At 41.8% G+C, this 25,573-nt stretch overlaps 1 protein-coding gene across 1 annotated transcript; it reads left to right on the top strand.

Moving 5' to 3' along the window:
- Nucleotides 1-561: 561 nt before the first annotated feature.
- C9H1orf87 (chromosome 9 C1orf87 homolog) lies at nucleotides 562-25,076 on the top strand. Its single transcript, XM_075003428.1, is given in 12 exon segments — nucleotides 562-677; nucleotides 4,057-4,276; nucleotides 6,936-7,067; nucleotides 7,662-7,925; nucleotides 9,940-10,052; nucleotides 12,161-12,210; nucleotides 12,924-13,012; nucleotides 14,758-14,855; nucleotides 16,475-16,545; nucleotides 21,613-21,656; nucleotides 22,945-23,143; nucleotides 24,916-25,076. Coding segments are annotated over 12 exon segments (1,557 nt in total).
- The last annotated feature ends 497 nt before the right edge of the window (nucleotides 25,077-25,573 follow it).

Here is a 25,573-nt window from a genome sequence, read left to right as displayed (position 1 = left end):
GCTGTGAGGGCAGGGGACAGGACTCGATGACCTGTCGAGGTCTCTTCCAGTTCCAGTGTTCTGTGATTCAATATCACATGGATTAAGGGTGTTACTTGTGCAGGCACGCCGGGTCCCTGGTGTATGGGGGAGGTATAGTTCAGCGGTTTGAGCATTGGTCTTGAAAACTGAGGGTTGTGAGCTTAGCCCTTGAGGGGACCATTTCAGGATCTGGGGCAAGGAAACAAAAATCTGTCAGAGAAGGTGATATAGCTCCTGCTGTGAGTGCAGGGGACTGGACTTGATGACCTCTCAAGGTCCCTTTCCATTGTATGAGACAGGCTGTCTCCATAAACCTAAATCTGCAGAGAGCCCTCCCAGTAAAAGAATCTACACGGCTATACTCCAGTGGAGGATCTGTCTTTCCCTATCCCCCACTTGCAATTCTGTTCATGAATGGAGAGGGGTGACTGTTTTGAATCCATCATCCCCCTTATGAGTTGCACACAGTTTGCAAGGACATCTTGTTTAACGTTACAGGTGAGTGGGAATGGACAATAGATAGACGGCTAGTTTTTCTGGATGCCAATCATGTCTTCAGTCAGGAATGTGCCTTCTGGACCTGGTGCCCACATGGAGACCATTGTAAAAATCATTGGGAGCAAGTACGTCTCGTTCACTGTAGAAAATCCAACAATGTAAGTATGGTGTTCGGAGAATTCTACTTCATATGAATGTAATGAATTGTTTGTTTCAGGAAGCATCACTGAAGGATTCAAAATACTGGATGGGTTTAAGACCACAATAAAAATAAAAACAAGATCCCAATTCTAGCCAATTAGTACTTAGGACTGAGATATTTTTATGAAGTGGGTGTTTATCTTTAGGTTCGAATAGAGCCCTGTAAAGACACAAATATCTGCTTCATATCCAGAAGTAGCTGCATCTGCAGGTGTGGATGCAGATAATCACAGTTCATTTTTGTGGATATGGATACAACAGACAATATAAATTTTGGTCCTAAATCCATGTGAATTTGTGTATATCCACTTTATACATGCAGATATTTTGTATTCATGCAGGGCTCTACTCACAAATCCATATATAAGCATCTAAGTAAGCAGCCTGATTTTCAGCTTGTGCAGATGTCATAGTTAAAAGTCTAGAAAACATGACCTGTAAGGGAAGAGTGAAAGAATTAAGTTTGTTCATTTTGGAAAAGGGAAGACTGAAGGTACATCTACACTTAACAGAAAATCAGCTTATTCGTAGTTGATCTTCTGGAGTTCAATTTAACACACCTAGTGGGGACATGCCAAATCAAACCATCAGGGCTCTATTGTTATCCCTGGTACTCCTCATTATTGCAAGGAATAAGGGAGGTTGACAGGAGAGTTTTTCTTGTTGACCTCTCACTGTGTGGATGGCCAGAAAAATCTATCTGCGATTCATCAGTTGCAGCTATGCAATTGTCATAGATGGAATTGCATATCTCAAATAGACTTTTCATCCTAGAGCAAACCTGACTTGAGAAGAGACATAATAATATTGGAGATAGTTAAGAGCAGGTTGGGATAATCTAGGTGGTACTTGGTCCTGCCCTGAATACAGGGGACTGGACTTGATGACCTTTCAAGGTCCCTTCCAGCGTAATACTCCATTATTTTGTGAAATCCAAGGGAGCTACTGGGTATTTAAGGTATTTGAAAAGCAAGGACTAACTGTAGTTTAAAACCTATCCTTTAAATTATCTTCTGTACCAATGACTAGGAGATAGCTAAGTGCTGCCAATCTTTTAAAAAGGCCCTAAAGGTGATCCTGGCAATTACAACTGGTAAGTTTAACCTCGGTATTGGGCAAGTTAGTTAAAACTTTAGTAAAGAACAGAATAGTCAGATACATGCATGAACGTCATTTGTTGTGGGGTCGTGGTGGGGAGTCAATGTGTTTTTTTGCAAAGGGAAATTATTCCTCACTAATCCACTGGAATTCTTTGAGGGAGTCAACATGCATGTGGACAAGGGGGATCCAGTGGATATAGTGTATCTAGATTTCCAGAAAGCCTTTGACAAGGCCCATCACCACAGGCTCTTAAGTGAAGTATGCAGTCATGCTATCAGATGGAAGGTCCTCTCATGGAATGATAACTTTTTTAAAAAAAGGAAACAAAGGGTACGGATACATGGCTATTCAACACATTCATAAATGATATGGAGAAAGTGGTAAAGAGTGAGGTGGCAAAATTTGCAGGCAATACTAAACTGCTCAAGATAGTTAATCATGCTGTGAAGAGCTTCAAAAGGACCTCACAAAACTAGGTGACGGGTCAACAAAATAGAAGATGAATTCCAATGTTGAAATGCAAAATAATGCATATTGGAGAACATAATCCCAAATATGCATACAAAATGATGGGGACTAAATTATCTATGAGAGATTTCAAATGAGAGATTTTAGAGTCATTGTAGATAATTGTCTCAAAACATCCACTCAATGTGCAACAGCAATAAAAAACAAATCGACTCGTAGGAATTATTAAATAAGGGATAGAAAGTAAGAGAAGGGATAGAGGAATATCTTATTGCCTTTATGCAAATCCATGGTATGCCCACATTTTGAGCATTGCATACACATGAGGTTGTCTCATCTTAAAAAAGATATCTTAGCATTGGAAAAAAATTCAGATAAAGTCTACAAAAATTCTTAGGTGTTTGGAATGGATGCCTTGAGATGAGAGACTAAAGGTACATCTACACTATCCCCTTCCTTTTGGAAGGGGCATGGTGATGAGCGAGTTGGGAAAATGCTAATGAGGCTCTTCCATGAATATGCAGCACCTCATTAGCATAATGGCAGCCACGCAGGATTCGAAAGTGCCACTTTCAAATCACGCACCACCCGTGTCGACCGGGACCTTTTGAAAGGACCCCCGAACTTCGAAAGCCCATTCTTCCTATTTGGTTTTAGGAAGAAGGGGGCTTTTGAAGTCCAGTGCAGGGAGTGTCCTTTCGAAAGGCCCCTGTCTACATGGGTGGCGCACGATTCTAAAGAGGCACTTTTGAATTATGCACAGCCACTATTATGGTAATGAGGTGCAGCATATTCGTGGCAATGCCTTATTAGCATCTTCCCAACTTGCTCATTACCATGCCCCTTCCAAAAGGAAGGGGCTAGTGTAGACGTAGCCTAAAAGACTGGGACTCTTCCGAAAGAGGAGACTAAGGGGGGATGATAGCGGTATATAAAATCATGACTCGTGTTGAGAAAATAATAACGGAAAATTATTTACTTGTTCCCATAACACAAGAATTAGGGGTCACCAAATGAAATTAATAGGTAATAGGTTTAAAACAGACAGAAGTATGTCTTCATGCAATGTACAGTCAGCCTGTGGAACTCCTTTCTGGAGGATTTTTTGAAGACCAGGAGTTTAACAGGGTTCAAAAAAGAGCTAAATAAATTCACTTCAAAGCTGAGCATCTATACACACCCTACTTTGAAGTTAAACTTTCCCGGGAATGGAGTAAGAACTTCAGTGTTGGGCTCCCTACTTCTAAGTTAACTTTGAAATAAGGGAACACGTATGTAGACTCTCTACTGGCTACTCCAAGGTTAGTTCCTAGTGTAGATGCCCCCTATGTGAGGTTAAAATCATTCTTGGAACAGAATAATACCACTCAAGTTAGGTCAGTGCTTCCATGACCATTCAACAGACCTCAAGGTGAAGTTGTCTGATGGTGCTGTAAGTGTGCATTTGAGTCAGATTGCCTAGTGCTGAATCCTAAAGCCACAATTCCAGCTTCGTAGCATCTATTCCTCTACAAGTGATGCTGGGACCCAACACAGGAGTGACTGGATGAAATTCTCACGCCTGTTTCACAGGAGGTCGGGTTTGGTGATTTAAGGGTCTTATCTGGCCTTAAAAGACCTGAATCTAGATTCCACTGGTAATATCTGCGGGCTTCAATCCAAGCAACTAACTTCCTGAAAATGGAATGCTGTGTGTTACTGTCTAATCTAAATGCAAGTGGAATATGTATTTGCATAAGGCTATATCTGTGCTCCTGTTTTTCACAGCAAGGCAAAGGATGGCATGAAAGTGGAAACTCAGTCTGCACTCTGGAAATTGCCCGCTTGTAATACAAGACAGACACATGGAAATCCTCCAGGTCTCAATAACCCTCTGTGTCAACAAATCAATTCTGACTTAGCTTATGAAAGACGAAGCACAGACAAACAGGAAGAACACAAGTCTAAACAAGTGCAAACAAGCAAGAGCAGACTTTTGGATGGCAAAGTGAGGTCCTAAGTTGTAGTCACCCCATTTTTTTATGGCACAGTAAAGGGAAGCTCCATGAATAATACTTAATGTTGAAATAATCAGATCTCTTTGCAGCAATATAAATTTTACATATGCTAAGAACCTAGTAACACAATCCTTATGTTCATAAGCACTTATGCATGCAAATACCCCTGTTGAAGTTAAGTTGAGTAGGAATTTTGCACAGCAATCTTCAGTAACTTAAGCATGTCAAAAGGCATTATAGGTGTTAATTAAGCTGCACTGTGTTCCATGGGATAAATAAGCAGGGTTATACTCAGTGAAGGATAAAATAAGTTCACCGAAGTTTGAACAAGAACTGGGCACAATTATCTGGACAAAACTTTTTTTCAGTCAAAAAAAAGAAAACCCCTTCCGAATTCAATGAAACGATATTTTTTTGCCAGGTTATGTTGGTTTTGTCATGTTGTTTGTGTTGGAATCCCTCCTCCAAACCCCTCAAATTAGAAAAAATGTCTTGTAATTTTCAGTTCTAAATTCTTATCTTTGTGAAATTTTCTTCAATTTTATTTTTTCAAATTCAGAAATATTAAAAAAAATGCTTGAAATTGTAATGAAACATTTTGGTTTTGGCCAAAAGAAACATTTTGTTTGACCAGAAAAGATTTCTTTTTTTAAAAGTTTCAGAATATCCAGCAAACAAAACAAAACAAAACAAAACAAAACAAAACAAGAGCATCTATTATTTGCCCAGCTGTTGCTGGCCCCTAGATTTTTAGAAGTGTTCAATAATTTTAGATTCTTCCATTTGTAGGTGCAGGGCTTAAGATGCTGTGCAGCCCTGAGGCAAACTGCATCAGTCCTAGAGGCTTTATGGCTTTAAGAATTTAGACCCTGCCCTAAGCTTGGGAAGGTGCATAACTGCATTGCTTTCTGGGAATTGTGCCTTTTTGAGACTTTCTCCTTGCTCAGAGGAAATAATTGATGGGATCCCTTTACTAGGTTTTCCAGTTGCTCCAGCTCAGTGCTGCTTCTCAGCATGTTAACTCTGCCTACTTCCTGCCTGGGCCCCCGCTTGGAGGAAATAGCAGGCAGGCAGTGTTTTATCCCCTATTTTCTATCCTCTGTACCAGGAGCAAAACTGAAGGAAGTGTTCATGTGTACATATAGGTGAAGGGGACCTTATGTGCCCTTATTCCACTGCACAGGGTCACAATCACAACCTTTGGTTTTAACCAGACGGAAATTTCCACAGGAGAAGCTACACAAATTCCACACACCCCAGGGAGAGAATCTATATGTTTCCTGACTCCCTGTGTTCTATTACTTCCCAGTGAGGAAATGTTTCTCCTTCTCTTCCTCTCTCCTTTGATTGGCTGTGTTGTTTGCTAAATATCAAACAATGCTCCACATTGTTCCATGTACAATTCTGCCGTCTTTCTGTGGCTTTCCCTCCACCCTTAGGAATTTCATAAATAGACCACGTTAGCCCTTGTTTTGAAAGACTGATATCTGTGCCCATATGTGGGACATACTGTATTTTAGGATAGTAGGAATGCAGTGCATGGGGAGGATGGCCATATGGGCAGTAGTTATAAAGAAGGGTAATATTTGGGGGCTTCTGGTGCTGAAAGTAGCTAATCGTTGGTTTATGCTTTAAATCTATTGCAAAAGGCTGCTCCCGGCATTTGTTTCTTTCGCAGCAGAGTAGGGATAGCCTTCAGCAGAGGAATAAAGGAAATACTTGTTACCAGTTCAGAGAGTTGTGAAATGAAGGGATTCATTTATATCAGCTTGCTTTTAGAAATATAGGCTTTAATTAACTCTCTTGCTGAATATAATGCATACTGTAAACACTAATCTCTAATGCAGGATAGCATTTCTCATGCTCAGTGTGAAATACCAAACAATGAGGCTTTCTAAACCTGCCATGGGAAAGTTGAATGCATTCCATTATTGTAACAAACTGGCTACTGTGTGTGTGTGAGCACTACTGCCTTCTGTGAAATGGAATTAGGACTGCACCTCTAAGAGCCATAGGCACTATAATGCTGGCAGCCAATGAAGAGTTTCCTTCATCTCAAATTGCAGAGGAATGTTTTTAGAGCGGGAGGAAGCAATTGTACTCATAAAATGAGGTCTAATTTAATAGCTGGTCCAGTTACATATGCCGTCAGGGTATACAGTTTGAACCTCTCTAGTTTGGCGCCTTTGGGACCTGAGTGGTGCGGAACGAGAGAATTTGCTTGACTATGGGAATCAGTATTGTCTAGCAGCACTACCAACACTTCCACTGTTTACTGGGCTCTTAGATGACATAAATGAGGGGTAAATTATGGCTTAAGAGCAGCACAGAACACTGAGAGCCAGGACTGGTGGATGGAAACAAACTTTATGGGACCACAGGAAACTTGGCCACATCCATTATAAGTGATCTTCCAGCTAAATAAAATCAGGCCATATTACTGATGTTGCTGGAGAAGAGACTGCTGGCTTAGAGATGTTCAGCATGTTGGAGTTTAAATGTTTGCTTTCTAAAAAGGAATAACCATCATTTATTTGTATGCTGAGATATTTGTATATGTCAATATTTGTATGCAGCATATTTTTTGCTTAGAACAAGGTCGCCTTTTTTTTGATTGCCTTATAGCTAATTCCATGTTTGTTCTTTGAGGTTTTAAAGCCACCAAATAATATACACTGTGTGTCTGTCCCATCCGGAGATCAGTCTTTGTTCTACATTCATGCCCGCCAAAAGCCATCTCTTCGAGCTTGGTCTTCAAGACAACACATAGGACATGATCAGGTAAATGTAGTTCATTGTTGCCATATCTCTAATACTTTCAGTGACAATTTGATTCAAGCATTGGCCTGCTAATGATGGGCTAAGTCCTCAGCTATACCAAGTTTACACTCTGACTAGGTGAGAGAAAGGAGACAGAAGAGGGGAGACTCTGAGCCTCCTTTTTAGATCCTTGATCCTGAGCCAGCTAAAATAGCCTTTGTGTAAGTAAGAGCAGCTTCAGGGCTGCTCGAAATCAGATCACTAGCAGCTGAGGATCTGGCAAACCAGTGCAGGCTCGAATACACCAAAGTTTGACCCTACCACACCCCTTATACTGAAAAGGAGAACTGCAGCTTTGCCCACTTTTGTGGAGCCCAAGGATTCCTCTGTGGCAAATGGTATTCTCCGCTGTTCATGTAGGTGTGTTTTTACCCCTGTTGCACAGCTTTAGAAGCACACAGCATGCTGCCAGGGGGCCGAGGACTGAACCTACTGTTGTACTTAGCATAGACATTGTAATGATGTTGCAAAGCAAACCCCATTCAATCATCTGCTCTACCAGTCTTCAGTCGTGTCACTGTATAATCAGATGTTTCTTTTCTAAATGATTTCCAGCAGACTGTATGACAAGGGCCAACAGAGTCACCTGAGGAAGAGGATTCTCTCCTGACTTTCATCAGAAATGAACTCAGGCAGGGTGCTTTTAGGTTAGCTGAGTTAGAAAAGCTGCAGAGAGAGCTTAAGACTATGGATCCCTTCTCAGGATTTCTTTCTCAGTGGCAGCTGAGCTCCCTCCTTCTGCAGCATGAAGTCCCTCTACAATTACCAACTGTCAAGCTCCTCTTTAAGAGGTTTTCTGAGTCAAACAACTCTGAATTGGTATGTTCATCTGAATGTCTTAACTGGAAAAAAAATCAATTAGTCTGTGTAGATTGTTTTTTTCTTTTTTACTTATCCATGTAAGTCAAGTAAGTGGAACAGAGAGGTTAATAGGCAGTAAGTTCCTTAGTTAGAGATGCTTGTATGTGAGGCTTTATTTTCTGCCTGGGGATTAGAGAGCATAAAAGCAAATGCAGCTAGAATGATCTGTGTGTTTTAGATATTCACTGTTTTCTAGCATGCCTCGAGTGTTGTTACTGTACATGATTACAATAACAGACAACAGAAAGGAAGTGGCAGTGTACTGACAATTTTGCTTATGTGTGACTTCCCAGACTGACTGAACTATATGTAACCCAGTTGTAATGCCAACAGGCCTGGGTTACAGGCACCTGCGAGCATAGGATCTAAAGCCCTGCATTCTACCACAGGAGCTAAAGGCCAGCTGGCCTTCAGCTGAGGCTGTAGAGCAGAGACTTCACTCACCCCAGATGAGGTCTCAGTACCTCTGGGTACTACGTATAGATGCAGTGAGATGGGATTTTCAGACAGATTCAGCATGGTCCTAATTCTGGAAGCTTTATTCTTAACTGGAAAGGGATCTAAGTTAGTCCAACTTTTTTTAATCTAAAATTGCAGCCATTGGCTCTAACAATTGTTTAAAGGAGATTCTTCTTCATTAAGTATCCCCTTCTGCCTCCCTCCCACCGCGGCAAGGAATAAGCATGATATTCCACTGCCTTGCATTATGTGCTAAGAATCATATCACCACATCCAGTGGTACTGGAACACTTTTTATAGTGTGGGTGCTGAAGACAAAAGACATGTACAGTAAAACCCTTTTATCTGAACACGCAGTTATCCAACATTCCATTTTATCCATTATCACCTGGAATATTGAATAACTGGGGGTCAGATAATCACTCCCAGCCCCAAGGCAATTGGGAGCCAGCCCAGGGAGTGGGCAGCCAGCCCAGGCAGCCAACCGCAGGCAGCAGCAGCCAGCCCAACAGCCAGCTCCATGGCAACTGGCCCCGCTGCAGGCAGCAACCCACCGTGCAGAAGGGGTCTGGGCAGCCAGCAGCCTTCTCCCATGTCCCTTCCTGCCCCCCCACCCCCGACTAGTCAACATATTTTGGGTTTTTCTGTATTTGGGTAGTTAGTACTACTCCAAGCCAGGAAGAGCAGCAGCACCTCTACTTCCAACACATATGACCCCATCAGCATACTCCACTCTGTCACCACACTAGTAGCTTTATATCTACTTTGCCCGTTTCATAGCTCTCCTGAATGATGCGTTCTCTTGCATGGGGATGGGGGGGCAGGATTTACTCTGCAGTTTTAGTAATATTGCATCTAAATAACAATGGGCCAGAAGGCAGCCTGTGCTGTGAGAGTGCTCAGCCAGCTTAGCGATGCGGTGGGCATTGTGTCCTGTTGGAGGGCAGGCTGGATGAGGAAAAGGGGAACCCTTGTCTGATGGAGTCATTTCTTTAATATGGAGTGTTTTTGATGTGGCCTTATGAGTCAGTCTTGCAATGGCATACACCCACCCAACTCTTCCTGCCAGATCTCACCTGCACACACAGACACGCACCAAACCTCCTGCTCCCAAGCTCTCTGCACTCCCTAAATGCTCTGCTACTCATCCACTAATTTTACAGAGCTGTGTCCCTCTAGCCCTCCTCTGGCCTACAAAGGCCTGGTCCAAAGTCCAGTGAAGGCAATGAAAAGACTCCCTTTGATTTCAGTGGATTACAATGGTAGGAACAGTTCATTTCAGGGGGTTTATTGTACATCATATGCAAACCTAAAAAGGCATAACCCCCATATTTTTCATTTGTGGGATTCCCTTTAATTTTGTAAGTAAAATTAAATGTGACTCCCCACCTCCCCAAAAAAACACTTTACTTTCACTTTGAATTATCCAGGATGATAAAATATAGAAGAGGTTATAATACACTGAAGTTATCCTGTGCCCTTTGTTTGTGTTTACGCCTGTCTGTTTTTAAAGGTAAATTCGGAAAAGCTCCTTAAGTTTCTGAGACTGACTGAAATGCAGAATATCAAGACATGTGATCTGGGTCTTCAAGCAAAGAGTCGCACTTTGAAGGATCAAAGCAAAAGGTTCTATTTTAATGTATTTCAACAAATGAGAAAAGTATATGGGAAATCCTCTTGTTTTCTTCAGGTTTCTGTTTGGAAGAAGTCTTGTGGGTGCTGTATTATCAGAATGTTTTCAAGCCTCCTCTTTTCCCCAAGGATTCTAAAAGCAAAACTGGTTCCTCAGTTATTAAATGAAAAAGCATTTTGCATAGCACAAAGATCACAGATTTTCTCTTGCATCCATTCAAACCACCTCATGTTTTGGATCACTGATTACCTAGGCCACATGTTGCTAGAAGCATCGTTTGTTGTTAGGCAGACTCCCCTTTACTTAACCTGAGCAAGAAAAACATTTACAATTAGAGGCAGATTTAATAAGGGTTTGTTTTTTTTTGTTTTTTTAATTTTTTTTAATATGTGCGTGTGTGAGAGAGAGGGAAAGAATTGCTGTTTTGAAATCACCGGAGACTGAAGTACTCTGTGCACAGTATAGGCACAGTTCATACTCACCCATCGATGTAATTTGCCTGGATGAGGAAGACTCATTCTGAAATTGACAGTGACGCTTTAGGGTGGAGGGATAGCTCAGTGGTTTGAGCACTGCCCTGCTAAACTCATGGTTGTGATTCAGTCCTTGAGGGGGCAATTTAGGACTCTGTGGCCAATATTTTTAATTTAAAAAAAAAAAGGGGTTGGGGGACGGTGCTTGGTCCAGCCAAGAGGGCAGGGGACTGGACTCAATGATTTCCTGAGGTCCCTTCCAGTTCTGTGTGATATTGATGTGATCTTGTGTGATGTGAACATCAGCACATTGCATTTGAGACCCCCATCTCCCTTCTGATAGGCCACAGAGCAGCCAATATCTGGCAACAAAGACCTATCACCGCTAGCCAAGACTGTGTTTTAGAACCTGTGGCCAACAAGTGAAATCTTTTGTAGAGCTGTGAGGTGTCTTAACCAAGATTTTTCTTCACAAAAGAACATACAGATTCAGGTTGATTGAAACGTTTTGCGAATTTGTGTCCAGTTCCCCGATTTATTTCAGCCAAAAAAACAAAAATAATGAAAAAAATGAAAATGACTCTTTGTTTTGTATATTTTAATGAATTATTTTGATTTTTTTAAATTCACAATAAGTTTTAGGTTTGAAACTTCCTTTCACTGCATACAATTTTTTAAACTTAAACATCATCCTCAAAATAAAAACAAAGCATTGTTTTTCATTGTGTTTCATTGGGACAAAGAAAATGTTTTATTCAACCTCAAACTTTTTTTTTTAACTTTCTACTTTGCTGAAAGTTTCAGAAACTTTCTGCAGTGGGTGAACCTGAAATAATATTTTTATTCTTTTTTTTTTTTTTTGCAATTGCCAAACAATCAAAAAATGAGCTCTTGACAGAGCTCTAATCTATTGCAGTATTGTCAGTCAACTGAGCCATCCCTCCAACTGTGTGTTCCAGTCACTATGGGGCACAGCAGCATTATTTAATACCAACTACATCACAAAATGAGGAGCCAGATTCATGTTTGTGATTTTACTGACACCTGTGCTCTACCAGAAAAAGCCTGAGACAAAGCTGAGGGAGGTATTTAGGATATACAACTGCAGTCACACCAGCACCAATCAGATCCTAAAAAACAGAGCTGGGCCTGGCTGATTTCTGAACAGGAGAGCTCCAAAGAAACCCCAGAGAGACTTAGTGGTGATTCAGCCTTCTTTCCGTGACAGGGGGGAGCCAGACCTCAGCAGAGAGACAGACAGTGCCATGTTTTAGGTGAAACAAAAAAAGCTGAGGTACTTATAGCATTAAAAAATTCTTATGCCATTTTCCACAGGGAGCAGAGTGTTAAGCCTGATAATGTGGCCACAGCACCAGTTTAAGTAATCGTGTTTTCCTTACCATGTCCTTGTAGCTGGACTTTCTACTTTTCTTTGCCTCCTCCCCATGCCTGTTTTGCTGTGCTGCTGAGATCAACTCAACAGTTGCCACAGAATATCTCAGGGGTTCTTTGTTGCCTTGTGGGGGGTAGGTGAACTTGTAGGGTACTTTGTGATCCTCTGTGGGGTAAGTTGAACTGCAAGGTACTCTTACTAGTTCTGTGGTAATCTGTATATTTTAATCTTCCAGCTCTCTGGCTCTGGAAGACCCATTTCAGATCTTGACGCAAATACTGAAAGGCTGCGTCTACACGTGCACGCTACTTCGAAGTAGCGGCAGTAACTTCGAAATAGCGCCCGTCACGTCTACACGTGTTGGGCGCTATTTCGAAGTTGAAATTGACGTTAGGCGGCGAGACGTCGAAGTTGCTAACCCCATGAGCGGATGGGAATAGCGCCCTACTTCGACGTTCAACATCGAAGTAGGGACGTGTAGACGATCCGCGTCCCGCAACATCGAAATAGCGGGGTCCTCCATGGCGGCCATCAGCTGGGGGGTTGAGAGATACTCTCTCTCCAGCCCTTGCGGGGCTCTGTGGTCACCGTGGGCAGCAGCCCTTAGCCCAGGGCTTCTGGCTGCTGCTGCTGCAGCTGGGGGTCCGTGCTGCATATACAGGGTCTGCAACTAGTTGTTGGCTCTGTGTATCTTGCACTGTTTAATGAAAGTGTGTCTGGGAGGGGCCCTTTAAGGGAGCAACTTGCTGTTGAGTCCGCCCCGTGACCCTGTCTGCAGCTGTGTCTGGCTCCCTTATTTCGATGTGTGCTACTTTGCCGTGTAGACGTTCCCTCGCTGTGCCTATTTCGATGTTGGGCTGAGCAACGTCGAAGTTGAACATCGACGTTGCCAGCCCTGGAGGACGTGTAGACGTTATTCATCGAAATAGCCTATTTCGATGTCGCAACATCGAAATAAGCTATTTCGAAGTTGGGTGCACGTGTAGACGTAGCCAAAGAGTATAAGGGGGAACTGAACATGGATAAACTGAGCTTGAGTTTTCAAAAAGAAGATAAGTCCTTCTCTGGCCTCCTCTCTCTGTATGAGGTAAATAGGCCACAGAACAGGGCTGATGTAAATCACAGGTTGATTGCTCTCATTTGGTGGCTGTGCAGCACACTTACAACCAGAAATAAACCATTTTTCCCAGTCCATGTTAGAAACCAATCTCAAACCAATCCATTGCAGAACATATTTCAAAGCTGTATATTTGTGCTTCAAAACAGGAAAAAGAAATGTGAATCCAGCAAGACTGGCCTAAAAGCGTATGTCTGCATTGCAATTAAAATACCCACGGCTGGCCTGGGACAGCTGACTTGTGCTCACAAGGCTCAGGCTGCAGAGGTATAAAATGGCAATGTAGATTGGACTGGCTCTGGGACTCTTTCTGTTTGTGGGATCTTGAAACCTAGGCTCCAGCCCGAGCCCAGATGTCTCCACTGCAATTTTATAGACCCACGGCCCAACCCCCACAATCTGCAGTGTAGACATACCCAGAGCCACAGACTTTAAGAAGTGCAAAGACCTGTACAAACCACTAAGTCAATGGGACTTGAGGGCACTTGTTACATTGCAGGATTTGCAGGGTTGATATTGCTTTAGCATACTGTTCAGCAGTATCCCCACAGTAGTGATCTCATGGCTTTGGGATAAAAACCTGAAAGTGTGTGCAGTACGGAGGGGTGAGGAGGCTAAAAAGGCTAACTCCTGGATTTGTCACACTTCCTAACTTTTGTAAAGTTTAGAACATTCCTACATTATACCTGTGGAGTTTAAAATAATAGGTTTTAGAAAACAGTACGTGCTTTCCAATAATAAATGACATTCCTCATGTCTACAGGTCGTCTCCTTGGAAAATCAGTAGTGAGCGTGAGAGGAATTTCTCAGCAGAGTGAATGTTTGGGGTTTCATAACATCCAGGAGAGAGCAGTGAGCCATGGGCCATAGTTCTGAAAAAAGGAGGCAGAGATGAATTGGATGAAGTGTTAAATGTTAAAAAATCTCCACAAATAACAAGCAGTCCTGAGGAAGTGGGCTTTCCTCATAAAAGCTTATGACCTAATAAATTTATTAGCCTTTAAGGTGCCAAAGGGCTGCTTGTTTTTTGTGTGGAATGTTGCTCAGTTTTGGGGTTTTCAGTACAGAGTTCTGAGCTCATCTGTTCTTTTGTTAAAAAGCAGGTGTATGAGGTTATCTTTAAAAATTATTATAGAGCTGGGTGGGAAAATGGAAATTTTTATATGCAGAAATTTCAGATTTTGTCCAAAAACAAAAACAAAACCTCACCCAAATCCAGAACTGAACATGTTTGGCAGAAAACTTCCAAATCTGCCCAAAATTTGGTAGTTTCAGCTTTCCAGTGACAAAGTACAAACTTACAAGGAAATTGGATGATTTATGTGAAAGATTTTATCTAGTTGAAACCCCACTTCCTGCCCAAGAAAAGGTTTTGAAGGAAAATTTTCAATAAGATCTAATTCTTAATAAGATCTGATGGTAGTCTTTTTGCACAATCAGTTGTTTCTGTAGGTGGTATTTGCAGATGGATTTAGGAGTATTAAATGATATCTGAGTGTTGCTCAGAAGAAGAAATTACTCTGTCTTGATCACAACCGCATTTGTGTATATGCTGTTTAACTAGACTGTTTGAAAACACTTGACCATATATCTTTTATACCAGAGCTAAAGGCTGTAGTGTGCACTGGATTCATAGTAAAACCTGCTCCTTTCCATTGCTCTGCCACAGTTAAAGATGGCCCACATTTGAATGGGATATCTTACCTTATTTCCAGATGGAGACCATTTGCCAGAAGCACAGACTAACTCTAACTCCTTTATTGCTTGAAGCTTTGCTCAACAGCTGTGATTCGTGCAAACACGGCAAAATACGGTAAGTTTTTAATACTATCCAGACCTGGTATTTCCTTCTAAAATAGCCATTTGATTGTGCAGAACGAGCCTCATGCACAAATTACACAAATTACACAAATTACAAAGTCATCTGCTTAGTGCTTTCCCATCTCCCTGTTTTTAGGTGTGTCGTGGAGATTTGCAGTTCACAGGCTGACCCAATCTTCGCTCCAGCAGAGATGCTGAAATAGAAGACCATTCACTGATTTTTTTCCATATCTCCTTCCTGGCGCCTTGATGTCTCCTCTTAGCTAGGACTTCTCCCAGTGACAAATAAAATAAAAACTGGGCTGATGTTGGTCACAGCTACAAGTTAGAGTTCCTCATAGCACATCTGGAAGTAAGAAACCAACTCAAAGCCCCTTTCACATTAGCAGAAACTAGGAGCATCTTACAATCCCATATGAGACTAGTTTGCTCTTAGCCTTCAGCAAATACCTTAACTTTAGAGAAGTCTTTGTGTGGATTCTCAGGTCTTGATTTAGCAGGAATCTCATGCCTCTCAGCAACACAGACTTCTCATGACTCGCTTTCCCATGCTGTGTATGCCATCCATCCATGCCTGGTGTGATGAAGGTCACCTTCACTTGGATGACGTGCAGTGAGAAATTACATTTGTAAAGGATAAACCCTTCCATGCACATTCCAGCTATGGCTAAGGCATTGCCAGTTAAATTAAAGCCATTTTGTTAAGGGCTTTAAACACTTACCTAGAGAGTGAATTACATCTCGTTAGAGATTAAGAAAAATCCAATATAAACAAAATAAGTCTGGGGAGCTGAATGCATGAATCATGTTTTAGTATGTATTGTCCATTCTAATCTGAAGCTGGATTGTGAAGCCACTCAGGAGGCTGTTTCTCACGTAATTAGCAGGAGGAATCTAGCTCCGAGCCACTTTCTGATTAAATGTTCTTAAAATCAGTAAGACATCATGAGTGATGAAAGTCATGTGAGATTAGCGCTGGTGAACAAAGCGGAACAAGTTGTGCCCTCTCTGTAACTTGTAAAAAATAAAATGGGGGCTAGAGGAAAGGAAGAATGCCTGCTATTTCTATGCAGATTTTTCTACCTCTCATCTTTTTTTTTATTTTTATTTTTTCTGGAGATGGGGAGAACTTGAGATAAAGCTTTTCCAGCACCACCAAAAAGCCACTGCAGATCAGATGAAGAGGTGAAAATAGGCATAGCTCTGTTGACTTTAGCTATCCCAGCTGAAGGTATGCTCTAAAGGAAAAATTTGTGTCCATCCTTTGCTTCGGTTGTGAATTGATTGTATTTCAAAAAATCTTAACGCTGCAAAGTGAACTGAGCAAATAAATTCTGCCTTTTACAAAACATTTTCCCAGATGTATTACAATGAAGCAGGCAGTTTAGTGCACTTATTTGCACAAACTCACCTTCATGCTTGCGATTGGGGTATGCTATGGTGTCTATTTATTATGACATTTCCTTATTTCAAAAACATTTGCATACATTTATTGCTTATTTGTAAAGATGTATCAGGACACCATTATATAGGTCTAAGAAATGAAACTGTTTGAGGAACTGGGTTTGTTTTTAAATAATTTTATTTGAGTTATAATGTTTGCTCATGCAGATGGAAGAAGTTTGTGCAGTTGCTCAGAAAAGCTCATTCTGCTACCATTCCTAATTTGTCTGTTCCTGTGGGTAAGTGAAGCGGCTGTCACTCTAAATCACAACTGAGAGAGAAGACAAACACCCTGAAAACATTTTCTTTTCCAAGACCAAAGATTATTGACAAATCTTCCATCGACATACGGAGCTTTTTTCCCACCTTGGGTCCTGCTGTTGATAACGCCACCCTGTCAAAGTGTCATGCTGAGCATTGGCCTTGTTTTCAAAAAGCAAAAAGGTCTCATACATCTGGAAAAACAACAGAAACCCACCATCCCCCACCAGCAAAGCAAGTTCATTCAATGTTTCTCACAACTTTAAAGAGGAATACAACATATATTCTCCAAAGGAAAGTTGGGCATAACACATCCCTTCTCCCTGCATTCATGCAGGAATTTCACTAGTTTGATATTTAAAAGCTATTCTAGTCTCTCACAGACAAGCAGCATGCACCTGTTGGGCTGCATGGAATATCTTGTTTTTGTAGATTTTCCAGTTGCTGCTGCAGAATTTTCTCCTTGGAAAATAGTGCAGTCTGTAGGCCAGATCTTGCAGCTCGGCCCTAGCTCCCTCCCCAGCCGCTGCTGCCCTGACTCTGGCTGTGGCTCCCTCCCTGGTTGCTGCTGCCACCTTCCTGATCCCAGCTGTGGCTCTCCAGCTGCTGCCAGCTTCCTGGCCCCCACTGGCTTTTCTCCTTCCACTAGCCCAGCGGCAGCACCACCAGCTTCCTGGCCCTCACTGACCTGGTTGCAGCTGCCTGACCCTGGCTGGGCCTCCCTCTGCCAGATACTCAGCTGACCCCCACACCCATCCACCAGGGTTTTCATCTAGCTTGACCACAGATGTTGCTGGACCAGAAAGTCCCAGATTTTAGAGGTTCAACGTGTAGTTGCTTTTTATCTCCTGCAGTCCTTCCCTGCTGGTCTCTTAATTAGTTTAGGCTTGCCAGGGCCAAATTCCAAGTGGGTGTGCAAACAGGTGTAAAGTATATATGAGTAATGGGCTTCATTTGGAGGGAGTGTGTGAATACAAGTTAGAGAAACTTGCACACTGAGGGAATTAGAAGCAACTGTGAATTACACCAGCTTAGACTCTTTTAGATTCTTCTCAGCCCACAGAGTCATTTCTAAATTTTGACCTTCCTGTCCACAGCTTATTTCAGAAAGCTTATTAACACATTCTTAGCTGTCAGTAGCTGGGCACTGACAGGCACATATTTTATGCACATAATCACCAAAGCATTTATGTGCATAGATCATCACAATAGTTTACAGAAAGTCACTTGGCCCTGATAATTACTCTTATTTGCTTTTTCCTGTTTTATTTGTCTTTATATTTTCTCCTACTTCCCTATTCTAACTTAGTTGAGAAACACAGGGAAATTTCCTGCAAACACATCAGTCCTCTTTGGTGTTACTGAAGGTTTTTGCTGGCAATAGTCACAAATCTTTGGAGAAGCAATATATCAGCTAAACCTGTATTTCAAGAAAATGGTTTTATGTGGTAATGTTATGAAAACTGGTGGCTTTGACCCAAAGTAGGCAAAAAACAAAAAGGAGTGATTGTTTCAGGTGACTTTTGCTTTGAAATTTCAGATTCTCTCAAAGGGAGCAATCAGGGAATGAAAACAGCAATTAGAGAAGAGTGCCTACCCAGTTTTCAAATTTTCCAGGAGGTGTAAATATGTCTTTATAGTTTGCCCAGTTGGGAAAAGCTATTTCCAAATGTGATATAAAACAAAATATTCAGCTAATGACTATTTGCAAAATTTGGATCAAACTGTGTGTTTTGAATTTCCTCAAGAACCCCCATTTGTCAGGAAGGATCGACCATTTTGATGTGGGCCGAACTTCAATAATGAATGTGTTTGTGTATGTAGAAGCAGCTGGTTTTTGATGGCTGTTCCTGCTTTTTCAAAGCTGAAATGAAGGCTGGATTGTGAACTGTTGACACGGAGATTACGCTAATCTAAATAATCTTTAGAAAGTGTTAGGGGGTGTTTAATATTCGTATAATGGCCAAACTTGGTGTTCAACCAATCATAATCATAGCATACAAGCATAGTCAGGATTCTAAGTTTGGACATGAACCTCTAACCATCTGGTTAGAGACGAACCAGCTGTCTGTTGGACTATAAACACCCTTCATTCGTGATGATAATTCATCTTTCTGACCACTGAAATTTTATAATGCAATCTATCTTGGTGTGCATACATTACTGTAATCTCCAAATAGGAGAATTGGAAGAGAATTGGTTTGCAATAGTTAGCCAGAGAATCATATACTAGGGCTTGAATTTTAAGCTGTAGTGGGGAAACTGTCACTAGACAGGGGTGCATTGTGCCTGTTAGCCCCTGATCCCCTTGCACAAGGAAAAGCTTACTCGTGTGGGTGTGGGGGATGGAGAAGAGAGGGGATCCCAGCCACATAACCACTTGATGGGGTGCGGGATGTGCAGTCTGTTCTGGACTGGTCAGCTCTGGAAAGTTAACACATATGAACTAAAACTGGAAAAAACCTGGATAAAGCCTTGCATGGTTCATACATGCTGTGTAGGACACATTCAGCAATAAAATCTTATAGGTTGAACCTCTCTCATCCAGCACCCTTGGGACCTAACCGGTAACAGATAAGAGAATTTGCCAGATGACAGGAGGTCAATATTATCCATCACATTACTAACACTTCCACTGCTTCCTGGGCTCTCAGAAGACATTTAGGGATGAATTTGAGGTAAATAACTGCTCAGAAAACTGAGAGCCAGGACTGGTGGCTGTAAACAAATTTTATGGGACCCCAGGAAACTTGACCACACCCATGATAAGTGGCTGTCCATCTAACTCAAATCATGCTGGATTATGGAGTTTGCTGAACAAGAGAGTGCTGGAATAGAGAGGTTCAACCTGTAGTGACAGATACCGCAATGCTCTAGTAATGAGAGGGGCATAAAACATAGCTAGATTTGAGAGGCTGAACCAAAATCTGCCCTCAGAAGTTTGTCTGTGACTGGAGTTGCATGTGGTCAAGGGCTGGACTTTCCAGGAAAGTGTCAGGTAAAAGTGGGGAGGGGAAGGACAGTTTTAACACCACTCTTGGCTGCATTGTATGGCTGTCTGTAATCTGGGGTTTTAAAAAGTTCTCATAAAACTATAACAAGGGGAATGAATCATGGCACAGAACTCACCAAGGCAAGTACTTAGAAGAGAGTTAGAAGACTGTCGAGTACCTTTATATTCAGTGCACTTGGGGACCAGTGTAAGAAGGTAAGGGATTGAACCAGCTCACCCCACAGAGAAGGCCACATATTTGATAAAAGCAGGAAAAGAGAAAACTCCTTTCAGACATTTTAAAATGAACATTAAAACTCCATCCCTTCCCACACCCTAGATCCTGCACTCCGCTACAGCACTGTAAATACAGGGTAATTCTGTGGTGTTGGGTGGAGTCAGCATGCATTTAAATACGTGTAACTGTTTGCAGAATCTGGCTCTGGAGACTTTAGGTGTCAATGGGATCTTAATGTGTGGCAGGTGCTGTTTGGAAAAGGTACTCACAGAGACCCAGCTGGTAGCCACAGCTGAAATCTACATAATCAGAATCATCAGCCTCAGCTGCTGTGCCTTATCCCATTTCCATGGAAACAGATGCAGAGCTGTACAAAATTATGTACAGGTGTTTCCATTAAAAGGTCATTGTTTGCCAACTGCTGCGACACAATAATAACTGACACGCCTCTGTTAATTCTCTGTATTTAGATCAGGAAATGGTGGTGGTATCTTAGCTATCACTGCATAATAATTTTTGGAAAATGTTGCTATTTCATTAATGATAACCTTTGTGAGTGCTTTGTCAATATACTTTTTCGACAGTATCTTGGCAATACTTAGTTCTGTTATGGCTTATATCTTTGTGCTATCCTCTCCCTTTTTGCCCAAAGCAGCTCCTAGTTCTGTCATAATTTCCCTCAAATGGGCCTGCCAGCCATCATTCTGTTCGAGCTGCCTAGGAAATTGAATGTTTCCCACAGGAAATGTTGACATTTCAAAGTGAGGTTCCATTCTGAATTTACAGGCGGTTGAAATACTGAAAAACTTCACTGATTGAAAATTGGTAAAATATTTCATATCAGAAATCTTAAAAATGGAAAACAGTCAAACTTTAAGTACAGCAACATGTTTTGTTTTAATTCTCTTGATTGGAAATTTTCAAAAAAATGTTTTCTGAGTTGCAGTGTTCTCACTCAAAATGTTAATGAACCCATGTTTTCAGATTGGAATCATTTTTGCCTGAACATTTTTGACCAGCTGAACTTTTTGTAAAACATAAACACAATTCTGACTGTTTCCTTGCTGAAATTCACTCAGCTTGAGGAGTAACCTTCATATTTTGTACGTACTGGAACATAACTGCTTGCAGAGTGTCTTGTGGTTCTTGTACATGAAAGATACCATACAACTAACAATTTCATTTCTGCTTTGCTTGAGTGCAGCTAGGTTTTGATTCCTGTGCTACCCACTTGGGGTAGAGGGAGGGATTTGTCTCCATAGACTCGGGGTGCAGAGCAATAGCAGAGCTGCTCTGTGGGAGAATCCTTAAAAATCCTTCCCCACACAGAGAACCTCCCCCCCCCACAGCTTCCCAAGAGATACTCATTGAATTTATGAAGGTGCTGCACAAGCTCTTCACTTGCAGAGCATAGTGACGCTGGTTCTCAAAGGTTTGCCCAGGACAGAAGTGAAGTAGAACCTTGGTTTGCTGTAGTAGTGTGTATCAAGTATCATGAGCTGAGTATCAAGATAATCAGTAACCTCCGGGCTGGTTGGGAATTTGAACCTAAGAATTATTCATACTTTAAAAATGTACTTGAAAGTGTAAATGCCCTAAGCTTGGGTGACATGTACTTCTTTCCTCCTGATGAAAGGGGGAGCAAAGTTCTGCCCCCAGATGCTTATTTAGGCCCAGACACCATACCCCAGTGAGAGTGTTTCCATCCACTTCAATAAGTATTGCAGCAGGCTCAAAGTTTCCAAAGCCTGTTTTTGTGATTATTTTCATGGAGCACCTTCATGCAAGAAATTCTTACAAATGTTTCCATTTTAGGGGAATTTAAAGAGGAAATCGGTGATGCTGTGGCTGCCCAACTGGTATGGTTCATAGAAAGGATAAAGCCAAATAGCTGATAAGTAGTCTTTGGTTGGCATGTTACTGACGACTTTTTAAGTAATGGTTTCTACAATAGAAAAGGCAAGCCCATAACTTTCTTTTTCTTAATTAACAAACCTAATATTGATCTTACATTTCAATTCAGTTTGTTTTAATAGTGACTTGCAAGTGAACAACAAGGACTTAATTTTCTTTGCAATTGCCATTGACTGAAAAGAATTCTAGTGTGGGAGGAAACTATCACTTTGGACCCCATAGACTAGAGTACTAATGATTATTGGGTAGGCCTCATTCTTTCATTCGGCACCCTACCATAGATTACTGTGCGGGGCCGGGGGGCGCCACCCTGGCATAGCAAAAGGCTTTTGCAGGTACCACTAGTGGAAAGAGAATGCTGATTAGCCATTTACCTTGAGACTCCACCATTTCAGAGGACTGTTTGCTGAAGAAAAAGATAGGAAGTTCACAGATAACTTTAAATCATTGTATGAACTGTTACAATGAGAGGTGAGGGTTGTCTGAGAAAAGAGTGAATGTAACTGATTTGTTCAGTAGCCAGTGAAGAGGCAAAACATGAGGAAAGGGATCAGAGCAGGAAAATGTAGGCTGGCGGGCTTCAGGTTGCAGCTCTAGCCCATGGTGAGTAGGCTTGAAAATAACACGTCTTGTGCCAAATATGCACTGTAGCTAGTTGCTGAAATACATTACACTGGAAACTTGGCCTGGCAATGGTCCCAGTGAAATGAGGGGGCTCGTTATCAGAAAGCCCATTAAGTGAGCTCTGGGCAACAATGCATCTTGTTACATTTTTTTTTCCAAGTAAGGATGGTCAGACTGAGAAGGGAGGGTATTCTGTGCTGAGCAGTACCTTTTGGTGGAGTTACACCTGCCCAGTGAGGTCTTTCATACCTCCATTCCCCTCTCCCTGGGATCAACTCTGCCTCCCTCTATATAAAACTATTAGGCTAGAGCTACGCTGTAGCGCTGTCTCAAAATAACTTAGGCAATTTGCATGGCGCAAATTGCGTAAGTTATTTCAAGGGAACTTATTCTGAGTTCTGGTGCCAGCTACACTGCACTGGAGTTTGAAATAAGAGCCTGTTTTGAACTTCCTGCTCACAACGAGGGGTAGAGGGAACGAAATACCATGCTCAGAATAGCATTGCTATTTTGAGCATGCTGTTTGGTCTCAGGGTTTCTGTTTCAGGACACAAAGGTAGCCTTAATGATTAGTCTTTCATTCACACTATTCAGTCCTTTCCTTTGCAGGAAAACACCAAAGAGCATGAAATTCTCGCTTCCAGCACTTGGGTTCAAAACTGTCCCATCGCTGAAGGAAAAGAGAGACCAGCAATCCAATCTTCCTTCAATCCGACTGACTCCAGTGACTCTGAAGAACACGATGCCTGGAAAGACCGGTTCAGAAAACTAGAGAGAGCTCTTTATTTGTGTGATGTAAAAAACACAGGTACAGTTTTGAGAGATGGAGCATAGGCTTTATTCAATGGATGGCTCATCTGAGTAAGGACTCAGACCTATTATTTGAAAGCAATACACTTTGAAAAATATACAAGGTCAGATGGATGTCAGTCTGGGTTCTAGTCCCAGATCCACCATGAACTTCTTGAATGACACTGGGCAAGTTATTGTGACTTATTTCCCTTGCATGTACCATGCAACTAACACTACTCCCCTATGTCAGAGGCTGTTACAAATGAGTGACAACAGGGTGAAGTGAACAGAGCAGGAAAGCATGCCAAGGACAGGGATTGTTGCCTTCAGGCAAAAGAGGTTTTCCTCCAGAGAAAGATCCCATCCCATCCAGTGTTCCCTTTAATTTAGCCCATCCAGGGGTAGAATAAATTTTGTTATGTGCACCTAGGCATGCATAGATGTGCACCACCAATAGAAACACATGCTGCTCACTGAGGGTGGCTGTGGACACTCTGTTAATTAGCTGGGTGGCACCTGACTTTCTCCTGGGTGGCTGCCCAAGCACTCAGCTTTCAGAGAATGCAGTTCCCACCCACACTGCCTGGCTTCTCCTAACACAACTGCCTCCCTGGCTCAGCCTGAATATCTAAGAACCAGCCAGTCTCCAAGCTGTTTAATACCTGATACTTAGCCAGTGTCCTCACGATTAATGAATAGATATTTGTCAGGTAACAACTACGCCATAACAGACACTGTAAATAACAACATATCTCTCTTTTGCCTTTGGTCATACAAACACACAGCCAGTCAAGAAAGAATTTCACTGGCATAGTTAGGCAGGGCAGGGAAAGGAGAGGACCCAACCGATCCCTTTTGGTGACCAATCTGCGGCAATTTGTTTGCTATTCCCTGGCTCGGAATGTCCAGTCATTTCCCATCCAGGAACTGTGTATTGTAACTCTCCATAAATCTCTCTGTTTCACATGGTCTCTTGCTAATTATACAATCTTGGTCTGCTGTAAGATCTTTCTGTGACTTCCCCACCTTCATATGAATCACATTCCACAGTGCTCAAGGAGGAGCTTGAATGATACACGCTGGCAATTGAGGACTGTACCTAAACAGTCTGTTTGAGTCTGATTTGTTCAATCTGACATGACACTGGCTCCCATCACCACTGTATCCCAGCTCTGCAGGTTTTACTGGTTTGCTGGATTTTGGCTTCATGGGAAAATGATGCATATGCTTTCAGTACATGTGAAGTAGCAATTTACTATGCAAGTTTCTTTCATGCCTCTTTGTCCCTCTTATAAATAGGAAATATAGAACATTTATGGCAGGGGTCAGAAACCCCTGGCACAGGTGACCAGAGTGGCACATAAGCAGATTTGCACAAGAGGTGGGATCTCAGCCCCACACCTCCTCCCCCATGCAGCCAGGAGCTTGCTCAAAGCCATGCCGCCTGTAGATTAACAGAAGACCAGCTAATGTTACCAACCACCACCTAAACAGTAAAGCTCTGCATCTTAATTTATTTATTAATGAAGCTGTTGTAAGTAAGGCTATTAGTGACTTGAAAAAGTATCACTGGCACTTCGACCATACATGGAGGCCAAAACATCAAATTTCAGCACTCTGCCTAGGAAGGGTTGCTGACCCCTGATTTATGGTATTTGGCGGTCATAGTCTGATAAGAGGCAAGAGTCATTAAAGGCTTTGATTTTGCCCAAGGCAATGAGTTGATCACTACAGAAATTAATGCATTTTTAAAGGCTTTTTTTTTTGTTTTTTGTTTTTCAAATGTAGGCATGCTGGAAAAGGAAAAAGCAAAGCGCCTAATCCACAACTACAACCTCATCTATGAGCTAGCTCTGAGTCCTCTGAAAATTGATCAAGGCTTCAGAAACTTCTGTTCTGGAGAAAACATGCCCTTGCAGCCGGTGCTGCAGTATTTAGAAGAGTTGTGACAAGTACTTACTATACCTTTCTTATGAGTTCCTTTTTTCACCCAGTGACAGATTTCTCACGGAAAGAGTGTTGATGATGTCCTAATTATTACAGCGTTTTAAACTACTTGGGTGGGGAAACCACAGAGCTTCATACACATTGACTGAATTATAGACGTAACAATAAGTAATACAGGTGCCTCTTCTGCTTAATGTGTAACATGGTGGTGAAGTGTGTTATGTTCTCTTGGGCAGGATTTTATGGTCATATTCTTTATCTTCATAAAGTTTCATGTGTGTCTTTGTTAAAGTGTGAAAAGTTACATGTAAGCTTGAAGAGTGGGCTTTTCAAAACTGTGGGAGCTAGGTACACAATCCTTGTTAAACTCCAGTAGGATTTTGAACAGCTCAGCCTAAAAACTTGTGTGGACAGAAAGAAATTAACTTACTCATACTGAATAGTAACAGAGAGGTAGCTGTATCAGTCTGTATCCTAATGAAACAATAAAGCTGTCCTG

Source organism: Carettochelys insculpta, chromosome 9 (genome assembly GCF_033958435.1).
Source record: "Carettochelys insculpta isolate YL-2023 chromosome 9, ASM3395843v1, whole genome shotgun sequence".
Taxonomy (NCBI): domain Eukaryota; kingdom Metazoa; phylum Chordata; order Testudines; family Carettochelyidae; genus Carettochelys; species Carettochelys insculpta.
Note: the sequence above shows the minus strand (reverse complement) of the source record. Positions and strands in the feature narration are given on the sequence as shown.